General features: G+C 37.8%; 1 protein-coding gene and 1 pseudogene across 1 annotated transcript in view; one reads left to right on the forward strand and one right to left on the reverse strand.

Moving 5' to 3' along the window:
• Nucleotides 1–12,271: 12,271 nt before the first annotated feature.
• Nucleotides 12,272–12,390, reverse strand: LOC120623020 (uncharacterized; annotated as a pseudogene).
• Nucleotides 12,391–14,351: 1,961 nt separating this feature from the next.
• RNF11 (ring finger protein 11) overlaps nucleotides 14,352–17,300 on the forward strand; it is a 33,155-nt gene continuing 30,206 nt past the window's right edge. The window contains exon 1 of the mRNA XM_039885913.1: nucleotides 14,352–14,954. Within this exon, the coding sequence (XP_039741847.1) occupies nucleotides 14,832–14,954 (123 nt within the window). The 5' untranslated portion in view covers nucleotides 14,352–14,831. The remainder of the gene's footprint in view (nucleotides 14,955–17,300) is intronic.

Raw genomic sequence — 17,300 nt, forward strand, 5'->3', positions numbered from 1 at the left:
ACTACAATGGTGAGACAGGCATAAGATAACTGCAATAGACACTGCTGTTCAAAAGAGGGTGGTGGTAGGTAGGGGGAATGGAAAGCACTTAGCAATCACGGGTGCATAGAAATTCTGAAAGCTAGGTGGGTACATGTTGCCAGTTCCTTAATTAAGACCTAGTTCTGCTCCCTGGGAATATGTCTATGTGACTTTTATTCTGCTTTCAAGTTCATCCTTTTTCCACAAGAAATAGCTCATTTTTGTTTTTGAGTAGTTTTCTCAGCCTGCTCTCTGCTCATAATAGGTTAGGAGTCCCAAGACCTCTTTTCATTTGGTACCGCTTCTGTCAGCTTCAGGCCAAGCTAATGTAATCCTTTTAAAATTGGAGTTTCCTTCAAATTATACTCTACTCCATTATCCAAGAAACATACCTACAAATCCTCTTTCAGATAACTTTTCTCAACCTTGGGCTCCCTGTGAAGCTGCTGTAGGACACCCTTGAGACTCTTAGAAACCCTATTGTTTAACACAGAGGGTCCATGAGGCACGGTATTAAGATCCTCAGAACTTTCCCCTCTGTGAATAATTTTAAAAGGATCTATGAGACACTGCCTTAAATCTTTCTGAGTTCTTAAAAGATTTTACAATTGCATCCTTGACTTTTCTTTACCCTGTGATCTATTTGCTGGCAACACCTTGGATTTGATCTTTATCATGAGGCCATTTGTCCCTTTGGGATCCTTGTGCTATCTAGAAATATTAGCCTGGGCCCTTCTTTAGTTTACCTCTCTCTTCTCATCTTTTATCATAGATAGCTAGAAAGAGCCTGGTGACACTTCGTACTTTCTACCTAGAAACTTGGTAGATACTTTTTTTTTTCAGTAGATACTTTTTTATTTTCCATGTTACCACAAATTACCACATGTTGCCAAACCTTCCTCTAGCTTCCAATAACTTCCAATTCCTTGACTGTTCTGCAAGTCCCCATCAACAATTCTCTTCAGGCTTTTCCAGCTTTCACCAGCAGACTCCTCAAGGTCCTTCAAGTTTCCAGCCATTGTTCAATCTCAAAGCCAATGTTGCATGACTTGGGTTTTGTGTTATAGAAGTGCCCCATTTCCAGATATCAACTTCTGTTCTGGTTATCAACTGTTGCCTAACACACTATCCCAAAACTTAGTAGCTTTAAAAGAAAATATTATATCTCTCAATTTTGTGGGTCAGTATTTGGAGTAAGGTTTGGATGACCAATTCTTCTGCTCTACATGTTGTGAATTGGGATCAGTTGATAGTATTTATTCTGCTGGCAGTTGAGCTGGTCTGAAAAATCTGAGATAGCTTCACTCACATGACTGAGACATTGGCAAGGACAATTGGAAGGCCAGAGTCAGCTAAGCCCTTCTCCCTGAGTGAAGGCTGGGTTCAGCCAGACCCTTTTCCTCTGCATATTATCTCAAAAGCTGCCCATGAGGTCTCTCCAAAAGGAATGTCAAACACCTTACATGACACCCAAGGGCTCCAAGTAGCAGTGTTTTAAGAAACAGGATATGGAAGCCTCCAGTTTTTTAAGTTCTGGGCTTAGAAACTGCCATGTTTTATTAGTTAAAACAATCATAGAATCTACTCAGATTCAAGAGACAAGGACAGAGACACCATCTCTTAATAGTAGGAGCATTGAAGAATTTGCGACCATATTTAAACTGCCACATAAAGAAAGTTAATAGTAAAGCCAAGAGTTGAACCCAGGTCTTCTGCCTCCAGATGCATACATTATAGCACTTATTCATTCATTCATTCACAAGTCAATAAACATTTCGGGAATAGCCCTGGAATGTCATGTTAGATGTTGAGACAGGATATAAACAAAAAAAAGTATAAACTTTATTCTGGGATAGCCCACAGTCTAATGAGGTCGATAGACATGTTCATAGATAATGCTAGATGCTAACAGAGAGGTATGCAAAATACTGGGGGAACACAAAAGAGGGAGGAAATGTCTACAGTGGGGAAGAAGGAGTATCAGGAGAGCTTCCTAGAGAATTGCCTTAGAGTTGAGTTTTGAAAGCTGAAGATTATTTGCTGAGAAGACAGTGAAGGACTTTCTGCACGTGGGCCAAGGGGAAGCAGGGTGAGAGAGCATGCTATGTTTGGAGAATGTTGAGGAGTTCATGTGGTTGATGTAGAGGATATGAAGAATACGAACCACTCAGAAATTATTTTAACATTTTTTCCTGAGGAAGTCCCAGAAGTATAGAGAGAAAGTAACTGGAGACTTCATTTCAACTTAATATTTTCAAATGGATGATTCTAAGAGTATAACTCCAAGGCTTTTCTTTGTATGCTTCTTTTGCAACCCTCCTCCCCTGTTTCTTCATTAAATCATGGCAATAGAATTAGAGAAACATAAGGTTATTTACTGTTCTATATTTACATTCAGCATATAAACTTGTGTGCAAGTCTGGGTAAAGGACTGTAAGTGATGAATATTAATCATGCCTTTTCATGCTCAAGACTACACATTGAACCTGACCCTAGTATTTCCTGGAGTAGACACTGATGTGGTGCAATTAAGAGGTTATTTTACTTGGCATCAGACTCCAATACACTAAGTCAGTGCCCATTCCACTTACTGCCCTTTCTGATGCCTTTGAGAAAAAAATTTTTTTTTAATTAAAAAATTTCCTTTAGAATAAAGCCCTAACAGAAGACTGCAGGCAGTTTTAGCTCCTGGCTTTTACTGTAAAGATATTGTAATCACCACAATTCACTTTTTAGAGGACAAAATGTTACCGAGAGGATTTTAGGAAGATGAGAAAGCAGGAAGACTCAGGATTCTATCTCACCACCTAGACAACAATTACACTAGCAGAATCCTTCTCATATAACTATTGGAACTCTGGAGTCTATTGAGGGTCCGCTTACAATCTCCAGGGGAAGAATTGGAAGGTAAATTGTTGTTAATTTTATCAATTTCAGCTCTTAGCTGAGTAACTGCTCTCCATCCCCTGCCCCCAGTGGCAGGCAACTGTGCACATACTTCTAGAGCTTGTGCACTGCTTGTGGTAGCCAGGGTAGGCCAAAAGGACCCTGTCCTCCAAATATTAAGGATTTGTGCTCTGATCGCTGATTGCTGCTTCTGATCACAGAGGTCCAGACAAAGGTGAGGCTATTATTTTTGTACCTCCCAGTTGTTGCAATCCACACAGCTAAAATAATTTCTAGGGAATTTTAAGAGCTGATGCTCCTTTTTTGTTCTTCCTTCATTTTTCTCTTTTCCTCCTGACATAATTGAAGGGAGAAATAAACAGTTATATGACAATAGTTTTAAGCTTCCATACCCCGCTCACAATAATGGGTAGAACCAGACAAAGATAAGAAAGGAAATAAAGGATTTGACACAATAAACCAACTAGATTTAACAGACATATGCAGAACACTCTACCCAACAACAATAATATACATAGTCTTCTTAACTTTACATGGCTCATTTGCTAGGATAGACCATATGTTAGGCCACAAATTAAGTCTCAATAGATTTTAAAAGAAAATATCATACAAAATACCTTTTCTGACCACAACAAGATGAAATTGGAAATCAGCAACAGAAGGAAAATTGGAAAATTCACAAAATTGTAATGTTAAACAACCAATAAATTAAAGAAGAAATCACAGGGGAAATTAGGAAATCCTTAGAGATGAATGACAAACAAAAACACAACATACCAAAACTTATGGGACTCAGCAAACGCAGTGTTAAGGGGAAGTTTTTTTAGCTATAAATGCATTAAAAAAAACAAGGAAGATAAATCAATGACGCATGATTATCTCAACTGAAACAGAAAAATCATTTGACAAAATTCAATACTCTTTCATGATAAAAACACCCAAAAAACTAAGAATAGAAGGAAACGATCTCAGCATTATAAAAGCTGTATATAAAATCCCACAGCTAACATCATACCCAGTAGTGAAAGACTGAAAGCTTTTCCTCGAAGGTCAGGAAAAAGGGAAGAATGCCGACTTTCACCACTTCTATTCATCATACTACTAGAAGTTCTAGCCACAGAATTAGGCAAGAAAAAGAAATGAAAGCATCTAAAGGATAAAGTAAAATTCTCTATTTGCAGATTAGATACTCATATAGAAAACCCTAAATATTTTTTTTAAAAAAACCACTTAGAAATAATTAATAAATTCAGCAATTTAGCAGGATACAAAGTCAACACAAAAATTAGTTTCATTTCTATATACTGACAATGAGCAATTTGAAAAGAAAATTACAAATACAATTATTTTACAATAGCATCAAAAAGAATAAAATACTTAGGAATTAACTTTACCAAGCAGGTAAAAGACCAGTACAATGAAAACTATAAAACGTTGCTGAAAGAAATTAAGAAGACATAAATAAATACATCCTATGTTCATGGAATGGAAGACAATATTATTATTAAAGTGTCAGTATTACCCAAAGCAATCTACAAATTCATTACAATCCTTACCAAAATCTCAAATACTTTTTTTTTTTTTGCAGAAATAGAAAAACTTATCCAAAAATTCATATGAAACCTTTAGGTATCTGAATAGCCAAAACAATCTTGAAAAAGAAGAACAAAACTGAAGAACTCATACTTCCTGATTTCAAAACTTACTGCAAAGCTACAGTAATCAAAACAGTGTGGTATTGGCATAAAGACAGAATATAGACCAGTAAAATAGAATAGAAAGCCCAGAAATAAACTTTCACATATATAGTCTAATGGTTTTTGACAAGGGTGCTTAGACCATTCAACAGGGATAGGACAGTGTTTATAACAAATGGTGCTAAGAAAAATGGATTTATATATACAAAATAATGAAGTTAGATCTTTAGCCAATACTATGTAAAAATTTTAACTCAAAGTGAATCAAGGACCTAAATGTAAGACCTAAAACAATAAAACTCTTAGAAGAAAACATAGGTCAGAAACTTCACAACATTGGAATTGGCAGTGATTTCTTAGCTATAACAACAAGGGCATAGGTAACAAAAGAAACAATAGACCATCCAGCAATTTCTCTTCTGGGTATCTACCCCAAAAGCTTAGAAACATTTATCTGTAAAGAGATATGCACCCTGATGTTCATTGCAGCATTATTCATGGTGGCCAAGACATGAAAACAACCGAAGTGTTCTTCAATAGATTAAATAAAGAAGCTGTGGTACATATATACAATGGAATATTACTCGACCATAAGAAAAGATGAAATATTGCCATTTGTGACAACATAAATGGAACTTGAGATAATCACGCTAAGCAAAATCAGTCAGACAGAAAAAGTTGAGAACCATATGATTTTTCTTATACGTGGAATATAAAACTGAAAACAACAAACAAATAAGACAAACAAAAACTCAGACAACAGTTTAGTGGTTACCAGAGGGAAAGGGAGGAAGTAGATAAAGGTAAAGGGGGTCAAATATATAGTGACCGAAGGAAATTTAACTTTAGGTGGTGAACACATAATGCCATATACATAAGACATATTATTGAATTATATACTTGAAACCTATATAATTTTATTAACCAATGTCATCCCAACAAATTTAATTCAAAAAAGAAAAAATAGACAAATTGGACTTTTTGAAAATAAAAAAAAAATGTGCAACAAAAGACACTATCAACAGAGTAAAAAGGAAACCTACAAAATAGGAAAGAATATTTGCAAATCGTACATCTAATTAGGGATTACTATCCAAAATATAGAGAACGCCTGAAACTAACAGCAAAAAAATGAACAACCCAATTCAAAAATGAGCAAAGGACTTGAATAGACATTTCTCCAAAGAAAATATGTGAATGGCCAATAAGCACATGATCATTAGAGAAATGCAAATCAAAACTAAATGATATACCACATCACACTCATTAGGATGGCTACTATCATAAAGACAGAAAACAATAAGTATTAGTAAGGATGTGGAGAAATCGGAACCCTTGTGCACAGCCATAACTGGAAATTTGTTTAGTAGATATAGTTTCAGTTTTATAATATGAAAAAAAATATGAGGATGGATAATAGTAACGGCTCCATAACAATGTGAATATATTTGATACCACTGAACTGTACACTTAAAAATGCTTAAGATGATAAAATTTTATGTGTATTTTAACATAATTTTAAAAAAGAAAAAGTTATGAAGTTGGATGTTGATTATTGTACATTTTGAATATATTTAATACCACTGAACTGTAAAAGTGGTTAAGGTGGTAGATTTTGTTTATGTGTATTTTATCACAATAAAAAAATTGGAAAAAATGTTACCAAGAATCTAGATATGTTATATTTTCAGTTTCCCAGTATGTGACATTTTTTCTATTGTGCCTTCATCTAAGCTCTCCCTTCTGCCTGAGTCCTTTGTCTTCAATCCTCCACAGCTGCCCCTAGTCATCCTACGAACTCATGTCAAGATTTTTTTAACACTCCCAGACCAGTGTTTCTCAAACTTTAATGTGCATATAAACCACCTGAAGATCATGGTAAAATGCATTCTCATTTACTCAGTCTCAAGTGGGGCCTGAGACTTTGCATTTCTAACAGGCTCCTAGGTGTTTCACTAGTGCTGTTCCATTGACCACACTTTGAGTAGGAAGCCTTTAGGCCAGCAATTCTCAAAATTTTTATCTTAGGTCCCCATATGCTCCTAAATATTACTGAGAACCACAATGAATTTTTGTTTATATATTATAACAATTAATATAGATCATGTTAGAAAATAAAACAGCAAAATATAAAAATATATTAAATATATTTTAAAATAACAATATTAAGCCCATTATATGTTAACATAAATAACATATTTTTATGAAAAATAACTTCATTTCCTTTTAAATATCTGGCTCCTGTCTATCAGAAATAGACTGATTCAGCAGGCAGCAAAAAGATAAGAACCTAACTGAACTCAACAATACCATCAATCAGCTAGATTTAATGGATATCTATAGACTACTTTATCCAACAATGGTAGAATACATATTCTTCCCAAGCTCACATGAAACACATTCACCAAGATAGACCACATTCTGGGCTATATAACATACTTTAACAAATTTTAAAAAGTAGGAATTGTACATGTCTACTCTCAGACCACAATGGAATTAAACTAGAAATCAGTAACAGAAATATGGCTGGAAAATCCCAAAATACTTAGAGACTAAACAGTGAGCTTCTAAACAACACATGGGTTGAAGAAGAAATCTCAAGAGAAATTAAACAATGGTTTGAACTAAATGAAAATGAAAACAGAAGTTATCAAAGGGATACAGCAAAGGCAGTGCTTAGAGGAAAATTTGTTGCATCGAATGCATATATTAGAAAAAAAAGAAAAATTTAAAAACAATCGCCTAAGCTTCCACCTTATGAAACTAGAAAAAGAAGAGAAAATTAAATCTAAAGTAAGCAAAAGAAAAATAAAAAATTAGAGCAGAAATCGATGATATTGAAAATAGAAAATTAATAGAGAAAATCAATGAAACCAAAATCTGGTTCTTTGAAAATAACAATAAAATTGATAAGTCTCTAGCCAGGCTAACTAAGAAAAAAAGATAGAAGACACACATTACCAATATCAGAAATGAAATAGGAAAATCACTAGAGATCCCATGGACATTAACAGGATAGTAAAGAAATACTATGAAAAACTCTATGCCCACATATTTGATAACCTACATAGATGAAATGGATCAATTTCTTGAAAAAAAATCTGCTAAAACTCACATAAAAAGAAATAAATAAACTTATATCTATTAAAAATTGAATCAATAATTAATAACCTTCCAAAATAGAAAGTACCATGCCAGATGGGTTCACTGGTGAATTCTATTGGACATTTAAGGAGGAAATCATACCGATTCTCTACAGTTTTTTTCAGCAGATAGTGTAGAGGGACTAATTCCTAATGCATTTTATGAGGGCAGCATTACTCTAATACCAAAACCAGACAAAGGCATTACAAAAACTACTGACCAATATATCTCATGAACATAGACATAAAAAATCCTCAATGAAATATTAGCAAATAGAATCTAACAATGTAATAAAAATAATTATATACCAAGTGAAATTTCTCCCAGATATACAAGGCCTGTTCAACATTTGAAAATCAATTAAAGTAATCCATCACATCAGTAGACTAAAGAAGGAAAACCACAAGACCATATCAGTAGGTGCAGAAAAAACATTTGACAAAATTCAACAACCATACATGAAAAATACTCTCAGTAAGCCAGTAATAAAGGGAAACCTCCTTGACTTGATAAACAATATTTACAAAACATCTACAGCTAGCATCGTACTTAATACTGAGAAGCCTGAAGCTTTCCCACTAAAATAAGGAACAAGGCAAGGATGTCCCCTCTCATGACTGCTTTTTAACATCATACTGGGAGTCCTAGGTAAGTAATAAGACAGAAAAAAAAAAAAAAGAAAGAAATCAAAGGTATACAGATTGAGAAGGAAGAAATAAAACTGACTTCATAGATGACATGATCCAAAAGAAAATCCAAAAGAATCAATGAAAAACTTCTAGAACTAATAAGTAATTCCAGCAAGATTGCAGAATACAAGTTTACTATATAAAAGTCAATCACGTTCTTATATACAATCAATGAATAAGTAGTATTTGAAATTAAAACTAAAAAATCATTTGCATTAGCACCCCTCAAAAAATGAAATAATTATGTATAAATCTAACAAAATATGTATAAGTTCTGTATGAGGAACTTACAAAATTCTGATGAATGAAATTAAAAATGAAATAAATGGAGAGATAGTTCATTTTTATAGATAAGAAGACTCAGTATTGTCAAGATGTCAGTTCTTCCCAACATGGTCTATAGATTTAATTCAATCTCAATCAAAATCCCAGCAGATTATTTTGTGTATATCAACAAATTACTTTGAAAGTTTTATGGAGAGGCAAAAGACCTAGAACAACCAACAAATTACTGAAGGAGAAGGGCAAAGTTGGGGACTAGTGATAGCTGATTGTGAGACTTACTATAAAGCTACAGTAATCAAAACAGTATGGTATTGGTGAAAGAACAGACAAATAGGTCAGTGGAATAGAATAGAGATCCCAGATAGTCCCCCACAATATAGTCTACTGATCTTTAACAAAGGAGTAAAGGCAATACAATGCGGAAAAGATAGTCTTTTTAACAAATGTCCTAGAACAATTGGACACTCACATGCAAAAATGAATCTAGACACAGATCTTACGTCCTTCACAAAAATCAACTCAAAATGGATCACATGTAAATGTAAAACACAAGTATATATAACTCCTAGAAGATAACATGGGAGAAAATCTAGATGACCTTGGGTTTGGCAATGACTTTTTAAATACAATTCATAGCATGAACCATTGATAAGCTGGCTTGATTAAAATTTAAAAATTTCTGCTGTGCAAATAACACTGTCAAGAGAATAAAAATACAAGGCACAGACTGGGAGATAACATTTGCAAAAGACATATTTGATAAAGGACTGTTCTCTAAAAAATATAAAGCACTCTTAAAACTCAAAAATAAGAAAATAAATCATGCTCTTTAAAAAAATTGGCAAACACCTTAACAGACACCCTATCAATTAAAATATGCAGATGGAAAGTAAGTATATGAAAGGAAAATTTCAGAGAAATGAAAATTAAACAACAATGAAGTATCACTACACACCTATTGCTATGGCCAAAACCCAGAACACTGACAACATCAAATGCTGGTGAGGATATGAAACACCAAGAACTCTCATTCACTGGTGGAGGGGATGCAAAATGGTACAGCCACTTTGGTAGTGTCTTACAAAACTAAACATACTCTTACTATACAATCCAGCAATTGTACTCCTTGGTATTTACCCAAATTAGTTGAAAACTTAATGTCTACACGAACACCTGTAAACAGATTGTTTTTTGGGAATGTAAAATGGTACAGTTGCTGTGGAAAACAATATGGCAGCATAGAATTACTATATCACCCAGCAATTCCACTTCTTAAAATCAGAATCTCAAAGAGATATTTGTACATTGCAGCATTATTCATAATGGCTAAAACATAGAAGCAACCCAAGTTCAATCAATGGATGAATAGATAAGCAAAATGGGTATATACATACAATGGAATATTATTCAGCCTTAAAAAGAAAGGAAATTTTGCAATATGCTACGACATGGATGAACCTTGAAGACATTATGCTAAGTGAAACAAGCCAGTCACAAAAGGACAAAACTATATGATTACAGTTATATAAGATACATAGAGTAGTCAAAATCATAGACACAGAAAGTAGAATGGTGGTTATTAGGGTCTAGTGGGAAGGGAAAACGGGAAGTTGTGGTTTAATGAGTAGTTTTGGTTTTATAAGATGAAGAGTTCTATAGCTGGATGGGGTGATAGTTGCACAATATTATGAACATTTAAGACCACTGAACTGTACACTTAAAAATGGTTAAGGTAGTAAATTTTGTTAAGTGTATTTTGTCATAATGAAAAAATTGGAAAAAAAAAACAACAACCCTGTACTCTTACTTTAGAGCAGTTTAATTCATAATTGCTAAAATTTGGAAGCAACTAGGATGTCCTGCAGTAGCTGAATGCACAAATAAACTGTGGGACTTCCAGAGAGTGGAATGTTATTCTGTGCTAAAAAGAAATGAGTATCAAGCCATGAAAAGACATGGAGAAACCCTAATTGCATATTACTAAGTGAAAGAAGACAATCTAAAAAAGCTACATGCTGTATGGTTCCAACTATATGACATTCTGGAAGGGGTAAAACTATGGAGACAGTAAAGAAATCAGTTTGTCAGGGGTTAGTGCTAAGGGAAGAGATGAATAAGAAGAGCACAAAAGATTTGGGGGGCAGTGAAACTATTCTGTATGATGTTATAATGGTGAGTACATGTTCTCATACATTTGTCCAAACCCATAGAATGTACAACCCCAAGAATGACCAGTACATAAGCAAAGATTACAGTGATGTGCCACTGCAGATTCAGAGTGGAAGCCAATGCACCACTCTGCTGTAGGAGGTTGATAATGGGGAGGCTCTGTGTGTGTGGGAGCAAATTGCATGTGGTAAATCTTCATACTTTTTGCTTAATATTGATGTGAACCTAAAACTGGTCTAAAAAATAATGTCTATTTTAAAAAAAAATATGTCTCTCATATCTGCTTATGCATTAGATCTACTGTCAGAGAAAACCACAGCCAGACAGAAGTTTAAGTGATGAAGGCAAATTTTATTCAAGAACTATTGCAGTAGGGGAAAAGAGACTCCAGTGTAGAACTGAACTCCATTCTAAATACAAAAAGGACAAGTGGGGATTTATGGGCAAGGAGCAGAGTGGGAATCAGGGGATGGAAAATTACTAAGAGGAAACATCAGGGATAAGGGGAATTCTAGTTAAACCTACTTGACAGGATTTTTGCTGAAGGCAAGCCAAGGTGGTCAGATACTAAAGGAGGGGGATTCCAGCTAAACTGACTCAGCTAGACTTTTGCTAAAATTGGGATAAGTGGGCCAAGCACAGAGCCCAAGGTTAGGGCCCTGAGGGCTTAGAGGAGCCTGGCAGAGTTAGGTCAAGGAGAATCTTTGTCACTGTAATAGTCCTGGTTACTATTTCCGATTTTAAATTATATTTTGTGATTAGGTCACACTTTGGTCTACAGGGCACTTCTCAAGGCTCCTTTCTAAAGCTGGGTTAGGAAAAAAGATTATTGAATAACTATTTCCTTATAAAGATACACGTGGATGCCAAAGTCATTCAAGATAAGTCTTCCCCCATTCTCTTGTTTTTACACACTGAGGGAGGAATACTAGGATGAAAAAAGATGTAGTTATTTCCCATAACTTAATACAGACAACTAGTATATGATTCAAACCCTGGCTTTACCTCTGAATAGCCATGTGAAGCCATGTTTCTATTTCTACAAAACAATAATATCAATATAGACCTTTCAGGGTTCTTATGTGTCTGGCTTAGACTAATACATGGCAGTTATAATTGTATATTAAAATTGCATTAAAATATTCATATATGATATATAGATATACTCAATATCATACAATAAGTCTCATTTATTTTATATTGTTACATATATTGCAACTAAGTGAAATCCAGGACAGCTACATGAATTGGTATTTATTTATTTACTTACTTATTTATTTTTAGGCAAGGCAACCCTTGGTTGACCTCATAGATTGCAAGGATCTTGTCAGCTTACAATCCCTTATTTTTTATTGTTTACGCCTACAGCACCTGGTCTTCCTAGGTGGTCTCCCTTCTAAGTACTAACCAGGCCCGACCCTGCTTAGCTTCTGAGATCAGACGGGATGGGGCTTGTTCAGGGTGGCATGGCCGTAGATGAAGTAGTATGTAAGGAGGGTCTTAAAAAATGGCTGAATTTCAACAGAAGGGAACAACATGGCAAAAGGTCAGAGGTGAAAAAGCCTAGTGAAAATTGAGGGCATGGCAAGTAGGATGCTTAGTTGGAGTTGGAGATAAGAATGGGAACAAATGATGCAAGGCCTTAACACCAAGCGAAATTTCTGAACCTCAAGTCTACGAATGCTCTCTAATCACATTTTCATGGCGGTAGTATGGAGAACAGATTGATGATTCAGAGGCAAGGGCTTTGTTAAGAAGCTGTTAAGAATAGTTTAGAGGAGACAAGGAAAATGGCAATAGGGGGAAAGAGGCATGTGCTTGAAATTTTCCTCCCAAAGGATCCAATAATTTCACTTTTCTAAGCTGGAGAATTAAGCAGTCATTTTGTGGGAGGTGTGAAAGGTTCTGATACGAACATGGCATAAGTTATACACCTATTTAAGTGGGAGCTATTAATGGGAAGGAAAGCAAGTCTTAGAGAAGAGGTTACACAGCAAAAAGGTTATATTTACTATGGGATATGAGTGCATTTAAAAAGGATAGTGATTTTGTAGATTAAGGACTCCGAGAATCCTTTCAGATACTGACCTAAATAGTCTAATAGCTCTCCTCTGGGTTGGGGCAGCACATGAAACTCCTTTGTTTACTTGCCTGCCCAGCTTGGACTCTGGGTTCCAAGAGGAACAAACCAGGTCGGTAATTTAGTTTTCCTAGTGCCTAGAATAGGGTCTGGAGCCTTAAAAAAATTAAAAAAAAAAAAAAAGAAACCTAACTAAATATCAGTGTGTGGTGAATAATAGAAAGGGAGTCAAGACCCACTTCTTGTCTTCTTGTTGAATGAATACTAGGAGCATTCTCACCTTTCTTGTTGCCTGCCTTTGCATACATTGCTTTTTTTAGTTGTTTATCCACCCAAGAAGAGAGCCTACTCTACCTGAGGCAAAGTGCCAGACTATGCACAAAGGAAGGACAGATGAGTCAGCTAGATCAGACTGTGTGTGACAGAGGAAAAGCTCAGAGACAGAGCACCTAGAAGGCGACAAACCCAGGCTGGAGGGTTAGGAGAGACTTCCCTGGGGAAATGAAGTTGAGTCCAGGAAGAACGAGTGGAAATGACGGTTAGCTTGAGGGAGGTAGAAGGTCCGGAGTGGAGAGAAGTGAGTGTCTGTCAGAGAAACAATATAGATAAAGGCCTCAGCCAGAGGGAACAGTCTTCTAGATAACTGAAAGTACTTTACTTAGTCTAGAGTTTAGAATGTGTGAGAAGACAATGCTGCTAATCAGATTAGGGAGGTAGGCAGATTTGTCAACCATTTAAGAATTAATATTTAGTCATAATAGAAGATTTTGAGCAGGAGAAAGACACGATGAGATTTATATTTTAAAAAGATAATTCAACTGCAAATAGTGGATTGGATGGGGCAATGGTGAAGGCAGGAAGACAGCCGAGAGTAATTGCCGTAGTGTGGGAGAGAAATGATGGCTTGGACTATGGTGGTGGAAATGGAAAGAAATACAACAATCTGATATATAAAACTGAAAGAGGAATCTCTCTGTGATGTAGGTGAATAAGGAAGTAATTGGATAGGTAGGGAGGGTTCATTGGTTAGCTTTGGACTTTATCTTGAAAGGATAAAGGGGAAACTATTTAACATTTTAACCGTGGTTTATAGATCCCTTGGAGGAAGGCGGTGAGAAGACTGTCAGAACAGTGCACAGGTAAGAGCTGAGACAAGCACGGAGGGAGAAGTGGACGTGGGGAGTCACGGGAGATAGTTTTCGGAGTCAGGTACCGAACCGAAAGAGAGAAAAGCAGAAACTGACGCAGCCAGAGACAGCTGTGAGGCGGCGGGGGTGTGGGAGTGAGCCAGCCTGGGCTGCCCACGCCTCTCGGCGCTGGGGGCGGGACCAGAGCACGCACGGCGGCATGACGCAGGGCCGCAGCTGGCCTCGTTCTGGCTGCCGCCGCTGCCTCTTTGAGGCGGAGTAGGATGAGGCCCGCGGCCGCGGCGTCGGCAGGGGCAGCAGCAGCTGAGGCAGCAGCTGAGGCAGCCGCGACGGTCGCGCCCCCACCTCCTGACCTGGATTAGGCCCAGCAGCTCCGTGGCCGCCGCCGCCCCGCGGGGGGGCGGGGTGGGGAAGTGTCTCGTCTCCCCGCCCGCCCCCCCCCACGTCGCTGCCTGGCAGGAGGCTTACTGCCGCGACCCCAAAGGAGCCCGCGGCCCAGCCTTGAGCCCCCACCCCCGGGGGTTGGCATGAGCGGCCCTTCGGCGGCGCCGGGGGGCGGGGGAGCCGTCGCCGCCTGAACCCCGGCCTGCCGCCCGACCCCACCTCGCTGACCGAGGCTGACCGCGGAGCGTACGAACGACCCCGCCACTGCTTTCTCCCTTCCCCAGATCACACACCCCAGCCCCAGAAGATGGGGAACTGCCTCAAATCCCCCACTTCGGATGACATCTCCCTGCTTCACGAGTCTCAGTCCGACCGGGCTAGTTTTGGCGAGGGGACGGAGCCGGATCAGGAGCCGCCGCCGCCATATCAGGTAGGGGAGGGTGTGTGTTGGGGAAGAGGGGGTGCGAGGGGTAGAGGCAGCTCCGGCCGAGGTTGAGGAGGGGTCTTTGAGGCTGTCACTGTCTCGGCCTCGTCGAGGCCTGGCCTAGGGGGGCATTGACGCCCTTAGAGCTGGATCTGAGGGTGATTGCTCCCCACTTCCAGAGTTGGGGGGATCCTTCGCCTCCCCTCAAGTACGGTGTGGGGATGGTACTCTGTCCTTGAGTCCTGGGATCCGAGTGTGTGATCATATCCCATTGGACAGAGGCTGGTGGCTTGCTTCTGGAGTTGAGTGACATTTTCTTGCCTTTATGTCTGAATCGTGGTCTTTATGTCTGAATCGTGGAGTCTGAGCTGTAAGGTTTAGAAATGATTTTTTCATCGCACCGCCAACCGGATTATGGATTCTGGATGGGTGGTTGCCCCCCACCCTATTTATATTTTCAGGTGTGATCATCCTCTCCCTCCCTCCCTCCTCTCCCCCTCCCCTGTCTGTGTTAATTGGATCTGGTAGGTATTCATTTCTCCTTCTAATTGGGAGATCTTCAAGTGGTGATTTTCGTCCCAGGGACTTCAAGAGTTACTTGTTTATGTATATAATAATTTTTAAACCCCTCCTTCTTTCACTCCACCCCATGACACACCTTTTAAACGCTCTGAGTTAATAAAACTTGATTATCTTGAACTTTGGAAACCTTTAAAGCTGGCTTGAGAAATACCTTCTGTTACTCGTGGTTCTCCCTTTGACTTTCTCCTTGCTTTTTGCACAGCAGTCAGCAGCCCCAGATGTGTTTATACAATTAATAAAGAGTTAAGACCTCTTGAGCAAACTCAAGATAGGTATGTGGATGTTATAATCCATAATATATACAAATCTTTCCTCTACTTTAATTTTACATGATATTGATTAAAAGCTTTTTTTTTCCAGAAGTGCTTGGATAGTTAAGTAGCTTAATTTTTTTCCTGAGGGGATTTAGTTTTCTAACTAGGCAGTCTCCTTTGTTGTTTCATGGTGACATCATTATTTAGTGTTATTCTTTTTTTATTCCTGTGTAAACCAGTGTCACACAGCAGAAAAACTGTTCATGTATGCTGGTTTTTTGTTAAAACCCTTCAGGGGCCTTTCATATATACCAGTAAAAGTCCGGTCTTACTTGGGGCATACACAAGCCTCCATGACTTAACTCATGTCTCTGTATTCCAGGCCTACCACATACACCAGGCCTACCATATAGACCAGAGAGGTTCACACCTCTCTGCTTTTGCTCCAATTGCTCCCTCTGCTTGGAGCCCTTCCCCCAAGGTCGGCCAGGTGAACTTGTAATCCTCTTTTGAGGACTCAGCTCTCCTGTCACCTCATATCTGGAGCCCCAACATTCCCCTCCCTCCTGCGCTGAATCCATCACTCCCTTGTTTGTGTCCCCCTGAGCTCTCTACACTTCCGCAAACAGCGTATATAACACGTAAGTGTTAATTTCGTTGTTTAGTTAGATGTGTGTCTCATCCTTGAGGCATTTCCCTCCTTCCACGGGGTAAACTGTTTGCAGGTAGAGTCCCCGTGCCTCCTGTTTGCTGTTGTATCCCTAGCATCTTGCTCATAGTAAGTAGATACTTAGTAACTGTGGGATAAATGAAGACTATATAAGCCCTTGAGAAAAGAGACTATGTTTCTAATGCTGCATGCAATTTTTGGCACAGAAAAGCACTTAAATGTTGAATGAATTAATGAATTTGAATTCGGTATTATGTTTTGTAAGTTTACACACCCATTTCTTCCAAAGAATTGTCACAGAGTCAGTCTCTTAAAAAAATCCAAGCTAAATCTGAATGTCTTTCTGAATCTTTGAAGCTAGTAAATTGTTTATATTCACTCTCTGTTTCCTTCATAAATACTATAAGACTATGCTTATTTTGGTTTTGTGAGCACATTTTTTTAGAGGTATGAATTTTTATTTTTATCTCCTTCCATGTTTCCTAGCCCCTTTCCAGGCAAATTGACTATCTTTGACTTATTGCCCTCTTTCTCTTATCCTTATAACATAGTGTTAAGAATTGTTATTTGCCTTTTCCAGGAGGACTAAATGATGAGTTTCTTTGGTATCATGAAAGAACATTTTTTGAAACATGTTGTTTGTGACAGTGGGAGTTTTTTGTGGTTGCCCTTTCCTGAATTGAATGACCCAGATGCTGATATGCAAATTTGGTATCAATTGAAAATAATTTCCTTTAAAAAAAACGAGATCATAAAAATAGAAACTTGTAGAAAAAAATTTATCCTCCGAAGGAAATGAGATTTTTAGGAATGGTTAATTAGGATGACCTAAGAGACAACAATCCA

This window comes from Pteropus medius, unplaced genomic scaffold (assembly GCF_902729225.1).
Source record: "Pteropus medius unplaced genomic scaffold, Ma_sr-lr_union100, whole genome shotgun sequence".
Lineage (NCBI taxonomy): Eukaryota > Metazoa > Chordata > Mammalia > Chiroptera > Pteropodidae > Pteropus > Pteropus medius.